Genomic DNA, 22,774 nt, shown 5'->3' with positions numbered 1-22,774 from the left:
TAGAATGGAATAAAAATAGAAAAGTAATAGAATTTACTGCATACAAAATTGATAATATAAAAAGAGAAAATATTAATTTCAAGAAAATTCGAGCAAAGTGCTCCAACTCTTTACACTCTAAATAGAATATTTTCTATGTGAAAAAATGAACATAAAAAGAAATCTTAAACTTAATATGTTTAATTTTAGTAGCTAGATGGTTATTTTAATTAAAAAAAATTTACTGTAAGATAAATTAGCACCAAGATTTTGAAGTACCAAGATATTGTGTACCAAGACAATCACTCTAAGAAAAATTGCATACAAATGTCGAAAAGAGAAAGTAAGAACAATCAGTCTTCAAGATCCTGATCTCAATTTCTTTGGCTACACACCCCTCAGTGGGACAGCTGGATCATATGGTAGTTCTATTTTTCATTTTTTGAGATACTTCCCTACTGTTTTTTGTAGTGACTGTAATAATTTGTTGCTACTAAGTTTGAATTGAAAATATAAATATAAAGTCACAATTTAGAAAACCATTTCTTAATTCTGTCTACTGCAAGATCCTGCAGTTATTCACCTCCTACTCAAATAAGGACACCTGATATCCAGATCTTGCTTTCAAATGCTATTTTCTACTAGAGCAAATCAGGCTCTTTGAAGAAATTACTGCTTCCAGGTCTGGGGCAGCAAAAGCATATAACATACCATGCTTGACAGAAAGCAATAGAAGAAGTGCTCCAAGTTTAATGGGATCATGTCAAAAGAACAAAGGAGTTAGTTTGAAGGGTCTCCCGCTGGCTAGCATATAGGAAAGCAATTGACATTTGTATATTAACCTTGAATCTTACAACCTTGTTATAACTGTTTATTAGTGGTAGGGGTTTTTTGTTGTTGATTCTTCGGGATTTTGTACACAGATAATCTTGTCATCTGAGAATAAATACAATTTTATTTCTTCCTGCCCAATCTATAAACCTTTTATTTCCTTTTCTTGTCTGAATTGCGTTAGCGAGGATTTCCAGCATGATGGTGAGTAGTGGTGAGAGGGATCATCTTTGCCTTATTCCCACTCTTAGGGGGAAAGTATCTAGTTTTTCCTTATTATGTATGATGTTAGCCATGCAGTTTTTTGTAGATGTTCTTTATCAAGGTGAAGAAGATTCCTCTATTCTCAATTTGCTCAGAGATTTTATCATGAGTGTTAAATTTTTACCATGGGTGTTGAATTTTGTCAAATGCTTTTTATGCATTTATTGATATGATTATATGATTTTTATTCTCCAGCCTATTGATGTGGTGGGTTACATTAATTGATTTTCAAATGTTGAGCCAGCCTTGCATACCTGAGACAAATCTCACTTGGTTGGGGTGTACATTTGAATTTGATTAACTAATATTTTGTTCAATATTTTTGCATGTAGTTTTATGAGAGATATTGGTCTGTGGCTTCCCTTTGTTGTAATGTCTTCATCTGGCTTTGGTATTAGGGTTATGCTGGCCTCATGGAATGCGTTAGGAAGTATTCTCTCTGCTTCTATTTTATGGAAGAAATTGTAGAAAAACATTCTTTAAATGTTTGGTTTAACAGATTATCTATTTCTCCTTGAGTAAATTTTGGTAGATTGTGTCTTTCCAGGATTTGATTCATTTCATCTAAGTTATCAAATTTGATGCTATAGGGTTGTTCACAATAATCCTTTACTATCATTTTAATGCCCATAGGATCAGTAGAGATGGTCCCATTTTCATTTACGATATCAGTAATTTGTGTCTTGTCTCTTTCCTTCTTGATTATCCTGGCTAGAAGTTTATCAACTTTATTGATCTTTGCATAGAATCAGCTTTTGGTTTTCTCTATTGCTTTCCTGTTTTCAATTTCATTGATTTTCTGATCTAATTTTTATTATTTATTTTCTTCTGCTTGCTTTAAGTTTATATTGCTTTTCTTTCTTTAGTTTTCTAAGGTGAAAGCTTAGATTATTGATCTTTCTCCTTTTTTAAAATATGCATTCGATGCTATAAATTTCCCTCTAAGCACTGCTTTCACTGCATTCAACAAATTTTGATAATTCATATTTTCATTCAGTTGAAAATATTTTTAAATTCTCTTAAGACTTCTGTGAGCTATGTCTTATTTAGGAGTTTGTTGTTTAACCTCCAAATATTTTGGGATATTCCAGCTATCTTTCTGTTATTGCTTTCTAGTTTAAATTCATTGTTGTCTAAGAACATACTTTGAATGATTTCTATTATTTTAAATTTGCTGAGTTGTGTTTTATGGCCTAAAATGTAGTCTGTCTTGGTGAATGTACCATGTGAGCTTGAGAAAAATGTGTGTTCTGCTGTTGTTGGATGGAGTATTCCGTAAGTGTCAATTAGATCTAGTTGATTGGTGGTGCTGTTCAATTCAACTGTGTCCTTACTGATTTTTTGCCTTCTGGATCTGTCAATTACTCACAGAGAGGTGTTGAAGTCTCCAACTATAATAGTGGATTAGTCTACTTCTCCTTTGAATTCTATCAATTTTTGCTCAAAATATGATGCTCTCCTGTTAGGTGCATACACATTCAAGATTGTTATGTCTTTTTTGGAGAACCAATCTCCTTTACCATGATGTAACAATCCTCTTTTTATCCCTTGTAATTTTCCTTGTTCTGAAGTCTGCTTTGACTGAAATTGATATAGTTACTCTAGTTTTCTTTTAATATGTGTCAGCATGGTATATCTCTATCATTTTACTTTTAATATAAATGTGTTTTATATTTAAAGTGGGTTTCTTATTGGCAACATGAGCTGGTTATTTTTTTAATCTATTCAAACATTGTCTTCCTTTTAATTTCTATATTTAGACCATTTACATAAATGATTATTGATATAATTGTTTTAATATCTACCATATATGCAACTATTTTCTATTTGTTGACAAGACTTATCAAGTAGTTGGAATTGAGGTTTATAGTTGTTTGGTACTAAAGGATGGGTACCTTATCTTCATATGGTTTAGTTAAAATACATTATACATAAAAATATATAAGGTAAATGTTGGAATTTTTAGTTAATTTGGAGGGTATATAGGTATTCAACTTCTCTGTTGCCTATAAATTTTCAAATTAAAATTTTGAGGGAAAATAAAAAGATTAGGATGCTTATGAGATAAAATTATACACACATTTTAGTCCTTTCAAGGATTTTATGATGCACACACAGAGATACACACTATTTTTAAGCAAACATGAAAATTGTATGTGTCTTTATGAAGGCAAATAAACTTTTTCTCTACTTAAAAGTAATACAACTTAGTATTAATTAATAACCTTCAGGGAAGGACTAGGAATTATTCCAAGATGAGAAATGTTATCTAAAAGTAACATTAACTTCAAACTTTTGGGCTAATGAATATTTATGAGATTGTTTTTATTAGCATATGCATTAATCATAACTTTTTCAAACCAATAGACTATTTTAGACTCTTTTAAAAGGAGATTATCCTATTTAAGTAAGATATCTAGGTCCAAAATCAAAGTAATTGCTCTAGTAAAGCTGAAAACTAATTTAATTCTCTAAAGCAATATTTTTCTCCAATAATTGGAGAAATCAGAGAAACGTCATCATAACATTTCTCCAAAGAGCCTGACTTGAGAAAGTTTCACTAAAAAAGAGTTAAGATATTTTCCCAGTAAATAGTGTCTTTGGATGCTTTATAGAAAACGGCACAATTTTTTTTAAGACTTTATTTTTCCTTTTTTCTCCCCAAAGCCCTCTGGTACATAGTTGCATATCTTTAGTTGTGGGTCCTTCTAGTTGTGGCATGTAGGATGCCGCCTCAGCATGGCCTGATGAGCAGTGCCATGTCCTCACCCAGGATCCAAACTGGTGAAACCCTGGGCCACCAAAGCAAAGCACGTGAACTTAAGCACTCGGCCACGGGGCAGGCCCCTAGGCACAATTTTTTGTATGTGCTTTTACTGCCCAGCATCCATCCATCTGCTTCCTTCTAGCAGCAGCATCAAACAGCCACGGGATGGCTTTGGTGAAATCAACCTCCCCATGTCTTAGTTAGGTTGCTTACACCCAGGGGTGTAAGTCAGTGACTCATCCCATTCTTCTGGACACAGTGACTGGCTGCAGGAAAGACATGAGCCAGTGAAATACGAGGAAACATTTCTGGCCTTCTCATACATCAAAACAACTTTGTCTGTCTTCCTTGGGAGTCAACAGAAGAGACTCACTCTTTTCCCTCCATAAGGTGGTGTGAAAGTTCTGGCACAGAAATTTTGCTAAGTCAAGGAGGAAACATGAAGCCAGGGTCCACCAGGGAGAGTTTAAGGATGAACTAAACCTATAAGACAGTCGACTTGAGAGATGCAGAGAAACTAAGCTCGGTATAATACTTAGAGCAGTTGGATTAAACCAGGCTGAGACGAGCATCGCCTCCACAAATTTATGCCTGGCTGAGCAGTTTCACTGTTTGTTTGTTTTCTTCTTTTGTTCTATTGCAGCCAAGAGAATCTAAACTGACGTTATGTTTACCAAAAAAAAAAGAAAAGGACAAAGAAAAGCCTTCATTTTTTTCTTCTGTGATTCCCTCCTCATCTTCCTCATCTCTGAATTCTTCACAATAATGTCTTCAGGCAACATGAAAACCCATGAAACCTGAAGCTTTGATTTTTAAAAATTACCACCATGAAAAGCCATCTCCTGTCCCTTTCCCCACTATTCAAATATGTTTTTCTACTAACAGTGGTGGATATTCATACCATACTATCACATTTTACTCATTAAGTAATTTTAATATTCAAACTAGAGTTACAGCAGTTCCCCCTTATCTGTGGTTTTGCGTTTAATGGTTTCAGTTACCTGCAGTCAATTGGGTCTGAAAATATTAAATGAGAAACTCCAGAAATAAACAATTTTTGTTTTAAATTGTGAGTCATTCTGAATAGTGATGAAATCTCATGCCATCCAGCTCCATACCACCCAAGATGCGAATCATCCCTTTGTCTATTGCATCCATGCTGTATTCGCTACCCATCCATTAGCCACTTAGTAGCCATCTAGGTTTTCAGATCATCTCTCAAGTTATCACAGTGCTTGTGTTCAAGCCACCCTTATTTTACTTAATAATGGCCCCAAAATGCACAAGTAGTGATGCTAGGAATTCAAACATGCCAAAGAGAAGGCAGAAAATGATTCCTGTAAGTGAAAAGGTAAGTTCTCGACTTAAGGAAAGAAAAAGATCGTATGTTGAGATTGTTAAAATCTATGGTAACATTACAGTATATTGTTATAATTGTTTTACTCTATTATTGTTATTAATCTCTTACTGTGCTTAATTTATAAATTAAACATAAATTATCATAGTTGTGTATGTAAAGAAAAAACATAGTATATATATGGTTCAGTACTATCCATGGTTTCAGGCATCCACAGAGGGTCTTGGAATGTATGCCCCGTGGATAAGGGGGAACTACTGGAATGCGGGTCAAGTAGTAGGTTTGTTTTACAACTAAAATAAGTGATGCATATGCAGTAGTCTTTAAATGGGCAAAGTTCATGCTGAAGACATTTCTATTCTCATTATATTTGGGGACAGACTAAAGTTTCTCCTATACTCCTATTCTGTATTACTTCAGAGTCTAATAATCCAGAGATCCTAAACAGTAATAGAAAAGTGAAATTGAAAATTATATCATTTATCTGCCTTTTTTTGAAAAAAATTGCCATATAATTTAAATCACTGAGAGTAAAATTCTATTTATTAACACATATTAAATATTCCAGAAATATTTTCACTTGGGATTCAAATTCGGCTTTTCAATAACAAATTTATTCCAGCTCTATAACAATCAGAGCCAAGGACTTAAATCATCATTTTTGATCAACATTTATTCATTTTGGAAATAAGGTATTATCATATTACCAGAGATAAGCTCCAAGAATATAGTGATCAGCTTAAAAACATCTTCACAGATTACAAAAAAATATTTTTAGATAACAGATATATATTCAAAGTTAATAAATTCATAAAATTTATGTTGATATGCTTCACTAAATATTTACACGTCATTCAAACTAAGTACATTGCTGATAGTGCCATTTCCAGAGATATTGTTTTGATTGTAAAAATAAAACAAGCTAAAATAATGCTTAAAATATTAGAAAATTACCTACAAATAATCTACAAGATTCATTATAACGGAAAATTTTCTGGAGTTTTGAGTTACAGAGCATGTTTTTAGAACATTATCCTCAAATGATAATCTCATCTTTGCTTAAATATTTCAAGCTTGTCAACCAAAGGAGTATTGGGCCCAAAATTAGAAAGCAGAACTGTGAGTCTGGACTTAGTGCTAGAGCTACCAGAAAATTAAGCTTATAAAGATATATTCCTTATTTATGGAGTTAGGATATTAGTACAGCAAATCATAAGTCTATTGTGAAGAATCAATGAAAGATTTGTAAAAATAGTCTGTCAGACACTATGTAACGGTAAGATATTGAACATTAACATGAGTATAGTGTTTGGTAAATGAATGATGATCATGAAAGTGTTGAATAAATGAGTGAATATGTAAATTATTGAAAGTAATCAATGAATAAGTGATTGCATAAAAAGAAATTTGCAATTCTGCTTCTGTTATATACCCCAAGGAACTGAAAGCAGGGACTCAAACAGATCCACACATAGCAGTGTTCATAGTAGCATTATTCACAATACCCAAAAGATAGAAACAACCTGAATTCCCATCAACAGGTGAACAGAAATAAAATGTAGTATATCCATTCAATGGAATATTATTGAGCCTTTCAAAAGAATGGAATTCTGATACATGCTACGACATAAATAAAACTTGAAAACAACATGGTAAGTGAAATAAGCCACTCATATGAGGTACCTAAAATAGGCTAATTGATAGAGACATAAACTAGAATAGAGGTTACCAGGGGCTGGGAGAGGGAGAAATGGGAAGTTACCGTTTAATGAGTAGAGTTTCTGTTTGGGATGATGAAAAAGTTCTATAAATGGTATTACATATACAACAAACACAGGAAGATTCTGAAAGATACAGAGAAAGAAAATTTGCTAAGAACCTCGGGCCCCAAGAAATGACAGAGTAGGGAGTTTCTGGCCTCTCTTTGCTCATTTATTACAGGCTTGGAGCTGAATAGCCAAAAACCAGGAGATGTAAATAAATGCTGACAATAAAAAGTCACTATAAATATGGGAATGGGGAAGTCTAACAGGACAGAAAACTTGGAAAATAACCACTCTACTCCAGCCAAGCACCACAGAACAATCTGTGTCTCCATCCATGCCCATGCCAGCAAAAGCCCCTGAGAGAGTCTAATGAGGCACCCAATATCCCCATAGCAGTATTGTCAGAGAAAGTAAAGTAGAGAGCTGGGACACTCATTCCCAAACAGCAATAACAATGAAGCCCACCCTGAGGTGTCAGTAGAGACAACTAGACCTCCATCCCCAGAGCTGCCCCTTGGAGTGGAATCAGAGAAGGCCAAGTGTACAGTCAGTACTTTTACTACCATAAAGCAGTAATGAAGCCACTCCTGCTACTTGATGTCAGTGTAGGGCAGCAGGAGCCATAAGGAAGCATTTATACCCCTCTCAGCAAGGAACATACCAGTGGAGGCCTAGTGGAGAGGCAGAACTCCCAACTCTGCCTAACAGTAACAAGGAGTCCCACTACCACTTGGATATCAATGGAGGCCAAGTGGGGAACATGGACTTCTACCTCCACCTACTTCTTCCTTAACAGAGCGGAAGTCAGCTAAAACAGAAGACTTGAATAAGATCCAGAGTCTCTTAATATAATACCCAAAAGGTCTAGGTTTTGACCAAATATCACTCACCAGGACAAGAACCAGGAAGCTCTCGAACTGAATGAAAAAAGACAATAAATAAATGCTACCATAGACTAAATTGTGTTGTGCCCTCCCCCTGCCAAATTCATATGCCAAGGTCTTAACCCACACTACCTCCACATGTAACTGTATTTGAAGATAAGTCCTTTAAAGAGGTAATTAAGATAAAATGAGGTCATTAGGGTGATCCCTAATCCAATAAGACTAGTGTTCTTCTAAGAAGAGGAGATAGGATATAGACACAGAGGGAAGACCATTGGAAGACCTAGAGAGAACATGGCCATCTATAAGCCAAGCAGAGGGACCCTTAGAAGAAAGCAACCCTGTCAACACCTTGGTCTTGGACTTCTTGCCTCTAGAACTGTGAGAAAATACATTTCTGTTCTTTAAGCCCCCCAATCTGTGGTACTTTGTTCTGGCAGCCCTAATCAACTAACACAGATGCTAACAGTGAGATGATGGGGATGTTAGAATTATATGATAGATATTTTAAGAGTCATCATAAAAATTCTTTAGTAAGGAATTACAAACAAGCAGGAAACAAATAAAAAAATAGAACGTCTCAGCCAACAAATAAAAAATATGAAAAAGATCCAAATAAAAAGTATAGAACTTAAAAATACATATATAACTGAAATTAAAAAACTCAATGAATGATTCAACAGAAAAATGGAGGGAATAGAAGAAGGAAGCAGTGAACTTGAAGGTAGAACAACAGAATTTACCCAATCTGAACAACAGGGAGAGTGTAAACCTAAAAAAAAGTGTACAGTCTCAGGAACTTGTGGGACTATAACAAAAGATCTAACTACTCTCCCTTTGAGAGAGAGCTTGGCCTGCTACTGGGCCTTAGTAGAGACTGAACACTTTACCATAGACCGCCAAGTTAATGTGACATGATCTTGGTGTTATGTGACCTTCCAGGTCATGAAGTTGGACATGCACAGCAACACTCTATCCTCAAATGGAAATGGTATATACGTGATCAGGCCCAAGCAGGCCCTAAAGGCACAAGGAAAGGAGTGGCCCAAATCCCCATGGTCCCTACTCCTGCTACACTGCCTTCTCTCTCCCAGCCTGTACCTGTGTCCTCATGGGGAGTTATCTAAGATCATTTGGCAGAGAAAGAGAGGACTCAGGCCTCAATTACAGATGGTCTGAGCAATATGCAGACACCATGCAAAAGTGGACAGCTGCCACACTATAGTCCCTCTCTGGGACATCCCTGACAAACAGAGGTGAGAGGCAATCCTCCCAGTGGAAAGAACTTCACTAGTTGTTCACTTTACTTGGAAGGAAAAATGGCCAGATGTGCTAATGTAGACCAATTCACGGGCTATGGCCAATGATTTGACTGGATAGCCAGATTTTCGGAAGGAATATGATTGGACAATTGGTGACAAGGAAACTTGAGGGAGAGATAGGCAGATAAACTTTTCTGAATCTCAAAAACATAAAAATAGGGGCCAGCCTGATGACACAGGGGTTAAGTTCACCTAGTCCACTTTGGCAGCCTGGGATTCGCCTCTTCAGATCCCAGGTGCAGAGGCCTATGCACCACTTGTCAAGCCATGCTGTGGCAGGGGCCCCACATATAAAGTAGAGAAAGATGGGCATGGATGCTAGCTCAGGGCCAGTTTTCCTCAGCAAAAAGAGGAGGATTGGCAGTAGTTAGCTCAGAGCTAATCTTCCTCAAAAAAAAATTAAAAATTAAATAAAATAAAAGAAGGAATAAAAAAAGGTAAAAATATTTGTTTCTCATGTGAACGTTTACCAAAGGATGACTTCAGAAGAGGAGGATTTTAATAGTCAGTTGGATATAAAGACCCATTCTATGGATACCAGTCAGCATCTTTCCACAGCCATCCCTGTCTTCACTCAATGGGCTCATGAACCATATGGCCATGGTGGCAGAGATGGAGGTTACGCATGGCCTCGACAGCATAGACTTCCACTCACTAAGGCCAATCTGGCTATGGACACCTCTGAGTGCCCAGTCTGCCAGCAACAGAGACCAACATGGAACCCCTGATATGACACCATTCCCTGAGTTGATCAGACAACTACCTGGTAGCAGATTGATTATATTGGATTGCTTCCATCATGAGAGGAGCAGAATTTTGTTCTTACTAGCATAGACACTTATTCTAGTTAGGGATTTACCTTCTCTGCATGCAATGCTTCTGCCAAAACTACCGTCTATGGGCTTACAGAATGCCTTATCCACCATCATGGTATTCCACACAGCATTGCTTCTGATCAGAGAACTCTCTCCACAGCAAAAGAAGTGCATCAGTGGATCCATGCTTATGCAATTCAGTGGTCTTACTATGTTCCTCACCATCCTGAAGCAGCTGGCTTGATAGAATGGTGGAATGATCTTTTGAGGATCCGGTTACAGTACTTGCTAAGTGGCAATACCTTGCAACTCTGGAGCAAAATACTCCAGAGAGCTGTATATGCTCTGAAGCAGTGTCCACTATTTCGTGCTGTTTCTCCAATAACCAGGATTCATGGGTCCAGGAATCAAGAAGTAGGAATGGAAGTGGTACCACTCACTATTACCCCTAGTGATCCAGTAGCAAAATTTTTCCTTCTTGTTCCCATGACTTTATGCTCTGCTGACCTAAGAGGTCTTAGTTCCGGAGGGAGGAATATTTCCATCAAGAGTCACAACAATGATTCCATTGAAGTTAAGACTGCCACCCAGCCACTTTGGACTCCTCAAGCCTTTGAATCAACAGGCAAACAAGGAAATTAGAGTGATGGCTTCAGTAATTGACCCTGACTACTAAGGGGAACTTGGACTGCTACTCCACAGCGGAGGTAAGAAAGAGTATGTCTAGAATATGAATTCCCTTAGGGCGTTTCTTATTATTAACATGCCTTGTGATTAAGATCAATGGAAAACTACAACAATCCAATCCAGGCAACTATTAATGGCCCAGACCCTTCAGGAATGAAATTTTGGTCACTTCTCCAGGTAAAGAGCCACAATCAGCTGAGATGCTTGCTTAAGACAAAGGGAATCACAGAATGGGTGGTGGAGGAAGGTAGTTTGAATGCCAGCTACAATAATGTGGTCAGTGACAGAAATGTGGACTGTAATTAGAATGAATATTCCCTCTTTATTTTGCTGTGAATGTGTGTGTATGTGTGTATATTTTTCTTTCCTTTCTTATTCTTTTATCGTATAGCATGAGATGCATTGATTTTCTATATAGTATTTAAGTATTATTAATCTTCCGTCATAGTATTTAAGTTATAGCGTGTTAGGGAGAAGAATAAACATCACTCAAGGACTTTACCTCCTCTTCTGGGGAAGGGGTTAGCACATTTTGGTTGTACTCAGGATACTTGTATCACGTTAGGCAGAATTATGACCTTGCTATTTTCTTTACTTGAAGATTAGCTATGGTTTAAGGAGATGCGTATGAGTAGCACCCTGACAAGGAGTGGATTTGTGATGATTAATTCTGTGTCAATTTGACTGGACTTGGAGTGTCCAGATTAAACATTATTTCTAGGTATGTCTGTGAGGCCTTTTCCAGATAAGATTAGCATTTGAATCAGTGGACTCAGTAAAATAGTTTGCCCTCCTCAATGTGGATGGGCATCATCAAATCTGTGAGGATCGTAATAGAACAAAAGATAGAGGAAGGAAGAATTTCCCTCTTTTTTTGGCCTCCCTATTGAGCTGGGACATGTCGTCTCATCCTCTCCTGCCACTGCACTGGGATTTACACCGTCGGCTTCTCGGTTCTCAGGCCTTAAGACTTGGACTGAATTACAGTGGGCTTTCCTGGGTTCCATTTGTAGATGACAAATTGTGGGACTTCTCCACCTCCATAATTATTATACATAATAAGTCTCTCTCTCTCTCTCTTTATATATATATATATATATATATATATATATCTCCTAAGGGTTCTGTTTCTCTGGAGAACGCTGACTAATATACCTTCCCCCTAAGGTTAGGAATAAGGCAGGAACATCTGCTCTCACTGGTCTTATTAAACAGAGCAGTAGAAGATCTAGCCAGTGAAAAAAGGGCAGGAAAAATTCATATTGATCAGAAAGAAAAAAACAAAAATCTTTGTGTTTACAGACAACACAATTATTTAAGAAGAAAGTTCCAAAGAATCTACCCCCAAAAAGTACCTCCTGGAATTAAAAAATAGATCAACTCATCACAGGATACATGAGAATACAAAAATCAATTGTATTAATAAATTATAGGAATGAACATGTGAACTACAAAACTAAAAATTAAAAATACAATATCCTTTAAAATCACTCAGAAAAATGACATACTTAGGTATAAATTTAACAAAACCTATAGAGGACATTTATGCATAAAACTACAAAATGCGGATAAAAAAATCAAAGAAGGTATAAATCTCTAAATAAATGGAGACATACCAAGATCATAGACTAGAAGTCTCAAAGAGTAAATATGTTATTTGTCCCCAAACTGACATATAGATTTAAAATAATTCCATTAAAAGCTAAGCATGATTCTTACAGATATAGACAAGATTATTTTATATCTTAAATGGAAAGGCAAAGGAACTAAAATAGCTAAAACAATTTTGAAAAAAAGAATAAAGTAAGAGGAATCAGTCTATCTGACTTCAAAATGTATTATATAGCTAGATTAGATTTGCCACATAATAGTAAAGGGGTAGACACACACATACACATATCAATATAATAAAAGACAGTCCAGAAATATGCCAAACTTATTCTTGACAAAGATGCAAAGTAATTCAATAGAAGAAGAAAAGACTTCAACAAATGGTGCTGAAGCAATTGGAAATCTGATGGCAAAAAATGAAATGTCGTAAGTTTCATATCTTATAAAAAAATGAAAAAGAAGTGGATCATAGATATAAATGTAAAATTTAGAACTAACAATTTTAGGGAAAAAATCAGGAGAAAATCTTCTGGATTTGTGGCTAGGCAAAGAATTCTTAGACTTTACACCAAAAGCACAGTCCATGAAAGGATAATTTGATTAATCGGGTTCAGCAAAAAGAAAACATTTGCTCTTTGAAAGGCCCTGTTAAGAACATGAAAAACAAGTTATAAACTGGGAGAAATTATTTGAAAACCATATATGTGACAAAGGGCTAATCTCTAGAATATGTAAAGAACTCTCAAAACTCAGTAAAAATACACACACACACACACAAACAATCCAATTAGGAAATGGACAAAAGACAGAAACAGATATTTCACAGAAGAGGATACGCAGATGGCAAATTAGAACACAAAAGATATTTAACATCACTAGCCACTAGGGAAATATAAATTAAAACAGTAATGAGATGTACACATCTATCTGAATGGCTAAATAAATAAATAAATTTTATTTTGAAGTTTATCATTAGCTTAATTCTAACTTGGTTAACAATAATGAATACCAGGACAGTTAATGAATACCAATTTAACGGTTGCTGATCCGCAAAACCAAAGAAAAGGAACATTTACTCTCAATTTCTCAATGTATCTCAGGTCTAAAATTCAGCTAACCTTGGATGAACCACAATTTCCACAGATATCCTCAAACAATCCAACTTTTTCTTGTGACTCCGAAAGCAAAATTTGTCCTAAGACATTTCAATTTGTTTTTGCCCAAGGGAATCAATGATACGTTTTAGACCAAAACACGTTGTAATTTCAGAAGAGTTCAGAAATGCTTTGTTTTAGAGAAAGATATGTGCTCTCCTTTGTGTTTGGCAGGACAAAACTGCAATTCTGGGGTTATTTAGTCTAGCGAAAATTAGCCTTTTGAATATACATCTGCCACAATTACTTTATGTAACATAAAGACCTGAGATCTTTGGGAAAAGGTACAATATAAGCAAATGATTGACACATGGTACTGAGAAAGCTGAGGCATTTAATGGCATTATCAGCCCTCTCAAGAAATAATGAACTCAACATAATTAAGAGTATTAATCAGTCAAATATTAAGCACTTATTGAGCATCTTATGCTCTCTTATTTATTCAACAAATAATTAATAAGCAGTTACTATGTTCTAGATGCTGGTTATAGATGCTGGGATCCGTGATAAATTAGAGAAGTATGGCCATTTGCCTTCACGGAATGCAGTGGGAAAATCAGAAAATAAACAAGTAAAAATATATGAGAGAAAAAACATTAACTTTCATGGTATATGTAGTAGATGAAATAAACATGGCACTATAATAAATAAAAAAAGGAGAGGGTTAATTGGCCTACGTTGATTCCTAGAAGAGATGACGTTAAAGCTGAGACAAGACAGATAGAAAATAATCACCAAGAAAAACCATTAAACAGCCTGTGTGAAGGCCCATGGAGTGAAGGGGGATGCTTACTGTGTTTGAAGAAATTAAAAAAAATGGGTCAAACATAAAAAGCAAGAGAAGTAAAGACATAAGATTAGTTTACAAGTGTGTATGGATCAAAACCACGCTGGGTCTTATAGGCTAAGACAGGGAGTGTAACTTTTATTAAAATGAATATGAAACAGGGAAATCATGATTCCTTAAAGTAGGGTGGATGCAGCAAAGACAGGGAAAGTGAACAAATTAGAAATGATTTCAGGAGTAGAATGAATAGGGTGTGCTGAAGTAGCATATGAGGAAAGAAGAACCCAACCATGATGCCAAACAGCCCAGAGAATAACAGTGCTATTTATTGAAAAGGTAAGACAGAGATAGACGTGTGTTGGAAGAGGGGTCGAGTTTGGTGGAAGCATAGAGTTGTGTCCTTAACTTTGTATGATCCAGATAGAAACACAAACAAGACTCCAGTTCTCAAGTATGCAGCTGTGGAGACCTCACTCAACACAGAGAGAGAGAGACAGAGACAGGGCGAGAAGCGGAAATAAATACTAAGCATAATTAAATGCCAAATTACACAGTAAATCCTATGAATGATTCAAAGATTCAAAGAAAAGGATAAAAAGTAAAACCTAGGGTCATGGAAGATTTGTGGAGGAATTGGAGAAGTGTGAGGTATGTAAAGAAAGTATGAGCATGAAAGTGGCCAAATAAGGCTCCCAGAACAATGGAAGGTGGGAACTGGAAAATTTATGGGGTGGATTGAGACAGGAATGGGGATTTTCCATGAGAAGAGCAGACATTTGCCATAAAGTCATTAAACAAACCTATATCAAAAATCCCTCTCCAGTTCTTCCCCATCTCTGCAGCCCCACTGTGCCGCGTGTGTTCAGGCTGAGTCATTGCACGGCAGTTCAGGGCACAGCTTCCTTCCACTGAGCCTTTGCCTTGAGCAGGCTGACGTCTCCGAAACACAGAGCTGATCATAACCTTCCCCTATAAATTCCCCCAGGGTCTCATCATACACAACACAATGCAGTCTAGACTGCTCTGAAAAGGCCTTCTTGGTCTGACCCCTGTCTGACCGCTCCATCCTTCCTCCCACACCCACTGTTCCACTCCATGTGTACCACCCTCAAACTCAACATCGCCCACATGAATGCTTTTTGTATATTATCTTTCTCACCATTTGTGAGTGCTTATTTTTCTGGACAACTGAGGGCAAGACAATAAAAGTACAGTATGCATTAGAGTTGATGTCATAACTGAGATAATGTCAATATTAACAGATAATTCTTAGCTTTAGTCAATGATGAAATAATTACTAAGAACTCCCTTATTTGAAGCCTAACTTGCCCTTCTCATTGGGAGGCAGAATTGGTCATGCCTGTGTTCTGCCACTACCACACCTTATATGTGCTTATATTACAAAAACTGCTGCATTGTTCTATAAGTGTGTGTGTGTTTATTCCCCAAACAAACACATATATAGCCATTAATCATGTCTCTTCATCTTCATACACCAGCACCCCCCACACTGCTCATTTCAATGTCTTCACAGACTACCAAATTAATGAATACCACCATATTGCACAGCATTTGTGAATCCCATCCCCAAAGATCTCATGTATGCTCCAAGAATTTTCATTGGATTTGCTCACAGAACGATAGTGCATGGTCAGCTTAATCTTCAAGTTTGTATTGTTGACACAAAGTGGCAAAGTTAGGCCATCTTCAATGGCTTTAAACCCTGCATTTTCTTCTAAACCTTAGAATTCCATTTTCTCCTAATCTGGACAAGTGGTGTGTGCATTGAATAGGTCCTCAGGCCCACAACCTTCCCTTTTTCTATGAACTTCTCTTACTTGAAAGGTCATTCTTATTTGGCAATGTTATTAAAAACATGAAAAGATTTACTCCAGTGGCTGCATGAATGTGTTCATAATCTATTGTGCAATAGAGCATCTATAAATTATCCTTCCCTCTTCCTAAATCACACATCTTACATAAGCCGAGAGATTTGTGTCTTTCACTTAATGAGCAGTGTCTGAACTGGCTAGAGCATTGCTTAGAAGTTTTGTGAAGTGCCTCCTTGTTCTCACTCAGAGTATATAGTGCACTTGTGCACATAATTGACCCAAGGCACAGCAATGTTCAACATTCATCTTAACCAAAATTAATTTCTTGCTAATAATTATTATTTTACTAGATTTGTTCATTGAGTATTGCATTAGTAATGAGGTTTCTTCTAAGCCATTATTTATAAAGTTGTAAAGTTCTTGTGTTATGCTGTTTATTAATGTTTGTTTTACTATAAGAGAGATACTCTTTCCATGTCAATGAGTAAAGAATCACAGAACCACTGGATTGGGATGAAACACAGGGAGGTAAATCTCCTTCACATGTGAGGAGGAGACTTCTCACACTACCAGGCTAGAAGCTTGAAGGATCCTTAGTAATGTTTAACATGAGGAAGTTAAAAATGACATGCACCTGCGGGGCATGTTAGATTAGTCATGAGTGATTAGCACAGCAAATAGAATGGACTGATTCTAAGAAGGAGCCAAGAATTTAGGCCTAAGTGATGAAAAGAATTGTAGAAAGCTTTGTTTATTAGCTGGAGTATCTCAGTTCAACACAAGAGGCCATAAGGCTCTTGAGCTAGGATGTAGTATGAATCTAGTCAGGAAGATGCTATGCTTTGATCATCATATAAATTAAATTGGAGCAAAAGGGTTGGAGCAGCATCTTCTCTTTAAAAGAATAACTTCAACTTTTTACACAGAGTGCTTAATAATCCACAAATGGGCATATTTGTGTGAAAACATTAATTACCTTTGTAATGTTCTCTAAAAAGAAAGTTGTGGCTCTCACTCCTTCTAGACAAATGTCCTTCTGGTTTCTTTCTCCAGCCTTCCACATAAGAATATCAATCATGACCTTCCAGCTTTCAGTTTATCAGCAGGCATTGGTGTCTGAGTCAAAACAGGGAGTCGTTTAAAATACTTTTATTCTCATTTACTTATAAAACTCAAAAGAGCACCACAATTGTCAATGGTCATATTTGTGAGCTAATTTTCCCAAAATTAGGTTATTACCCAAGTTCATTAAAGTTCCTAATTGTAATGTGTTCACTGGCTTCAAGAGTTCTTAGACGGCTGAGTTGTTGACATAAAGCTTCTCTTGGATATATGGCATTTTTACAATTACTGATTAATTAAATTTGAATGTGAAGGTTGGATGGACCCTGATTTGTTTTTATTTTCTCCAATTTGGAATTTCTGTGGCAGGGATAGGAAGATAGAAATGTGCATAAATATTCAAATGTTTTCAGATGAATAATCTGTTGAAAGCAACAATTGACTTTGCTTAGAAATGTTCAAATGAGTTTTGTGTAAAGGTTGACAGGGCTTTTCAAGAAGATGAAAAATTCCTTTATTTAAAGCCAACAAAAAGGTAAAAAGAATCTATCAACTCTATAAGTTATTGTTGATTTTTCTTGAAACTTACAGATACAGCAAATTTTCAAGTCCTTCAAAGCATTTCTGGAAATCTTTCTGATTTGGTTGTTGTTCAGGAGACTGAAAAACCAAAAACAAAGCAACAGGAATGCCAGAATGAGAAACAGATTCTGCAATCGTTATAGCAGTTCTATCAGATCTAATGCTGTATATAGCAGAAAAACGTTCACTGACATGGCTTACTAAATTTAGAAATTTATAATTTTATATTCAAAAAGTCTGTATTAAAATGTTAATTTGTCGCAAAAGGCCTTTCAAAAATAATTTTTTTAATAGATTACCCTAAAATACCCTTAAAGGAGGACTATAGGGGCTGGCCCCGTGTCCAAGTGGTTAAGTTCGCACGCTCCGCTGCAGGCGGCCCAGTGTTTCGTTGGTTCGAATACTGGGCGCAGACATGGCACTGCTCATCAAACCACGCTGAGGCAGCGTCCCACATGCCACAACTAGAAGGCCCCACAACAAAGAATATACAACTATGTACCGGCGGGCTTTGGGGAGAAAAAGGAAAAAAATAAAATCTTTAACAAAAAAAAAAAAAAAAAGGACTATAAACCCAAGGATAAAACTCTTGTTTTCTTGAAGCCTATCATTTAAAAGGAAAATTATCAACATAATCACAGTAACAAAGTAGAATATTCCTAAATAAATACATGGAGAGTTACATACACTCAGGCTTAAGCATTTTCTTTGGAAAAATAAATATTGCAGCTCTTGGCACACAGTAGGCTCTCATTGTGTATTTGCTGAACTGTCAAACTGAGAGTCAATTACACCAAAGGAAGTGAGGCTTTTATTATAGCACCATCAAATGGTCCAAAAAATGGCTTCTAAAGAATCCAGGGAGAAAAATAACAGGTGGCAGAAATAAATTGGATTTGAACAGTAAAACAAGTTACAGAAAATCACCTTTCAGCAACTCTGAAAGCTTTGAAAAAAGTACTCCGGCAAATGAAAATTATAGATTTTTTTCTGGAAAATACACTTTAAATTTCTTTCAACTTTAAAATATTATGGCATGTCTAAATGTATAGGAAAAGTCTGCTAATTGAATTGGCATACATATTTCTGAATATCCTATAACTTCTAAAAACACCAAAGCTTCTTAAATCTACTGCCAGAGTAAAATACTAGAAGATTCACTTTTAGTGGATTATAAAATATTTGTTTTGTGGGTTTTTGTATGACTGATTAGAAAAACAGAAGTGTTTTGGCCAATGGAGCAGGTGATTATTTTACTCATTTTGCACGATTACACAGACAGCCTAGAGATCCCCAACTTGACTGCACCCAACCTACTCACCACGTGCCTCACTGCTAAAGATCGAGCCGCACAATTTTGCAAAGAGCATCTGAAGCCACTATCGAACATCCCACCTATGGCACCAAAGCCATTCCTTGCCATTTTTGATCACCTGGCCTACTTGCCGTGGGGGGTGGGGGTTGGCATGGCGCGGCATAGAACAATCGACCTACAGTATGCATTAGAGCTGATGCCATACAGAGATAATGTCCACTTTTATGGATAGTTCTTAGCTCAGTCAATGATCCAATAAACTTCATAGTCCGCCATGTGTTCAAAGAATCTTTAAGCTGGCTGAAAGCAACGTGGCTAGTTAATATCCAGCTAATACCATCACAAACATTGTTCTGAAAGAATTTTATTTAGTTTCTGAGTTATTTAGTTATACAGTACACTCTGTATACTCTTAATCCAATGTTCAAAATTCATTACTACCCTTCCATTAGGTCCCCAAACTACCACCATACAACTATTTTTACTTGAAGAATGACTATTCTGTTCCCATATTCTATTAAGTACATGTACCAACGCATGTAGAAAAAATATATGTATATATGCATATGTGTATGTATATATGCATATATACATATTTATGTGCATGTGTGTGCACACAGATACATATACGCATGTGTGTATGTATATTGCATATATGTGCATACATATGTGTATATGTATTATTACATATGTGTGTGATTCGTGCATCCTCTATGTGGTATATGTGTATGTGTGGTACATGGTGTGTGTATACAGTCTCAATCTCACCTGAACTATAGATCACAGGAAACAATTTGTTTGAATATTCTCTTAATTCTCCCCAAGATGGTGCCTAGGAAAGAAGTTGATCCATTTCATACAAAGGATGCTTTTGGACATTAGTGCTTAATTCTCTTCCAAGCCTACAATTGAGAAAGGAAAACATACTACAGATCATAATTCATCTTTTATTTTGATAAGGAAGATTGTCCCTGAGCTAATATCTGTACCAATCTTCGTCTATTTTGTATGTGGGATGCCACGACAGTGTGGCTTGACAAGCAGTATGTAGTCTGCGCCTGGGATCTGAACCCACGAACCCTGAGCCGCAGAAGCAGAGTACGTGAACTTAGACACTACTGCACCAGGCTGGCCCCAATAATTCATCTTCCTTCAGGATGCAAAATGTGATTGAAGACTGTGTTTCTGCATATTCACACACAGTTATCTAAATTCTGGTAAAAATAAAACAAATTTCTAAAACTTACACTGAAGTTGTTTTTATATCTTTAACATGGTCATTTAATAGGAATTTTAATAATCTAGTATGAGACCAAACAATTTAACTCACAAGTTTGCCTAGAAATGTTTTTATTGCTGACAAGAAACAAATCCACTGAAGTGGTTCACAGTTGAATATATTTTCCAATCACAAGTACATATTTCTTGTCAAGGTTTATTCAAAGTATTATGTTTTCCATCAAAATATCTTTGTTATAGTTGTAATGGGTGGAATATTTACCTAACAACATTTTGGTTAAATGATTATAGAAACTGTCACTTATATTATTTTTCGTTTTATTTTTCATAAAGTAAGTCCTTTCAATTTGTGAGTGATTTTACTGAAATTTAGGGCATAAAACAATACCTAACACCGTTTCACCCAAAATCAGTGCAAGCTGAGGAAATGTGTGGTTGGACTCTATATCCTAATACTACCTTACGCCAAGGAGAAAAAAAAGAAGCAGGCAAAACTGCCAAGAAAAAAAAAGTGTTATATTTTCATTGAGGACATGAAATAATTCCTGAGACAGGAGATTTGCTTATCCTGATGATCACAACCTTGGGGGAGAAGAGGAACCAGCAATACATCAATGGAACTGTTTTATTAGCTGCCTCTTTTGTCGCTGAAACAGTGTCTTACACACATTGTGCGCACATAGACTTATACATTTGATATTATACAAATGTGTACCATGTGGTTGGAAATATTTTGTTAAAAAGCAATAAGTAGCTATCAGAAAAGACAAAAGCCTTTCGCATAGTTATGTATTTATCAAAGTGAGAAGAAGTAAAATAGAACTTTCTCACTCGTCAAATAAAACTTCCATTCTAATTAACGCCAAGATTTACTCTGAAAGTGAATCAGTATATCTACATTTGAATACAAATAACGTATTCTTTTGTTTTCTAACTTTCACTAATTTTGATCTGTTTCTGCTTTACGATTATGTGTCCTTTTCATTTGAACACTCTCCGGAAATATGGTTCTGCTACCCTTAACGTGGCAGGATTGGTTACTTCATTTCCACGCTTACTGAAGGAAACAGAGTATAAAACTTTCTATAAGCATAAACTGTGATTCCTGAGTTATTTGCATAGTTATCAAGTAAAAGATTCTGTGGCCACAGTTAGTAATGATTATCTTTTGAAAATTTACCATCACCAATACCACTAAAAATATTTACATTATAATAAACACCACATAAATCATTTGCAGTTCGAAACAGTAAAATAAGTAAAAAATAAAATAAAAAATAAAAAGTAGAAATAAAACAGAGGAGGAGCAGAAATGGGGGAAAAGAAATAAAGAAAAAAATCAAGCTGATTTAAAGAACAAAAATTCATTATCAATTGGATATATCAACTCTTTCCTTCATGCATATTTCTCAAAGGAAAAGGCAGATTAATGTGAAATCTCTCTCTGAGTGACAAATTCTTTCACAAATTCAATAGACAAAGGAAAAGGCAGATTAATGTGAAATCTCTCTCTGAGTGACAAATTCTTTCACAAATTCAATAGACTATCTTTTGAAATTCTAACACTTCACAATTTAAATATTCTGAAGTAGAAGAAATACATAGATATTTTGAACATTTATATTAATGGCCATTTGTTTCTTTCTCTGTAAATTAACTAAATAGATCCTTTCTCCATAGTTTCACTTGGTTTCTTGTCTTTTCTTTATTGATTTGCTAAGTAAGAACTCTTTATATGTAAAAAGTTAAACTTCTGCTTATAGCATTGTGTTGGAAATAGTTTTTCAAAGTTTATAGTTCGTACTTTTGGCTTTCTTTATTATTTGTATCATACAGATGCTTTAAAGTTTTATGTAATGAAATTTGTTGGTCATTTCCTTCTTTGTTTTTGAATTTTATATCATGCTTATGTCAAGTGCCACCTAAATAGCTAAGATAAATACAACTAATGGTTAACATAGATTAGCATAAGGGAGGCAAAAGGGAAAGCTTCTTTCATTTTCTGCTCTGCACATCATTTTCTATGACTCTTGAATGTAGAAATACTCAAATTGATGGGATGCTCTCTCAAGTCACTTAACCAAGATCCTCAGGCTTCTCCCAATTCTATCAGGATTAACCTAAAAACTCTCAAGTTTCCATCTTTAGCTAAGCCTTCTTATGAAGCCGTTGTTAAGGCTTTTATGGTTCTCTGAGGATGAATGACAACCTTGAAAGGGAGACTCTAGTGCACTACAACAAGCACCATTTAATAACAGGATAATTTGCTCTAATCCTCAATAAATCTTCTTGATTGCTTAATATTTTGGAGTTTGAGTTTCCTTATCTGAAAAAAACAATAGTAGTAATAACAATTGGTCTAGATACCCCACAGTTGATTTGAGATTAAAATAAAATAATACATATGAAAATAGAAAGCCAGAGGGAAGTCAAGGCAGTTATTACAGGGTACGGGGATTACAATGGGGCCTGGGTAGTAAAGGACTGCCTGGAAATATGGGGTTCCCCCTGGGAGGACAC

The 22,774-nt window shown here is 35.8% G+C and overlaps 1 protein-coding gene across 1 annotated transcript in view; it reads right to left on the bottom strand.

Moving 5' to 3' along the window:
* Nucleotides 1-22,774, bottom strand: part of PXDNL (peroxidasin like) — a 313,214-nt gene that overhangs the window by 127,557 nt on the left and 162,883 nt on the right. The window contains 2 exon segments of the mRNA XM_070480896.1: nucleotides 17,708-17,738; nucleotides 17,741-17,778. Of these exon segments, the coding sequence (XP_070336997.1) occupies nucleotides 17,708-17,738; nucleotides 17,741-17,778 (69 nt within the window).

The sequence above is a fragment of the Equus asinus genome, chromosome 12 (assembly GCF_041296235.1).
Source record: "Equus asinus isolate D_3611 breed Donkey chromosome 12, EquAss-T2T_v2, whole genome shotgun sequence".
In the NCBI taxonomy this organism is placed as follows: Eukaryota; Metazoa; Chordata; class Mammalia; order Perissodactyla; family Equidae; genus Equus; species Equus asinus.
The sequence above is the reverse complement of the archived record's forward strand: the minus strand, read 5'-3'. Positions and strand labels throughout refer to the sequence as shown.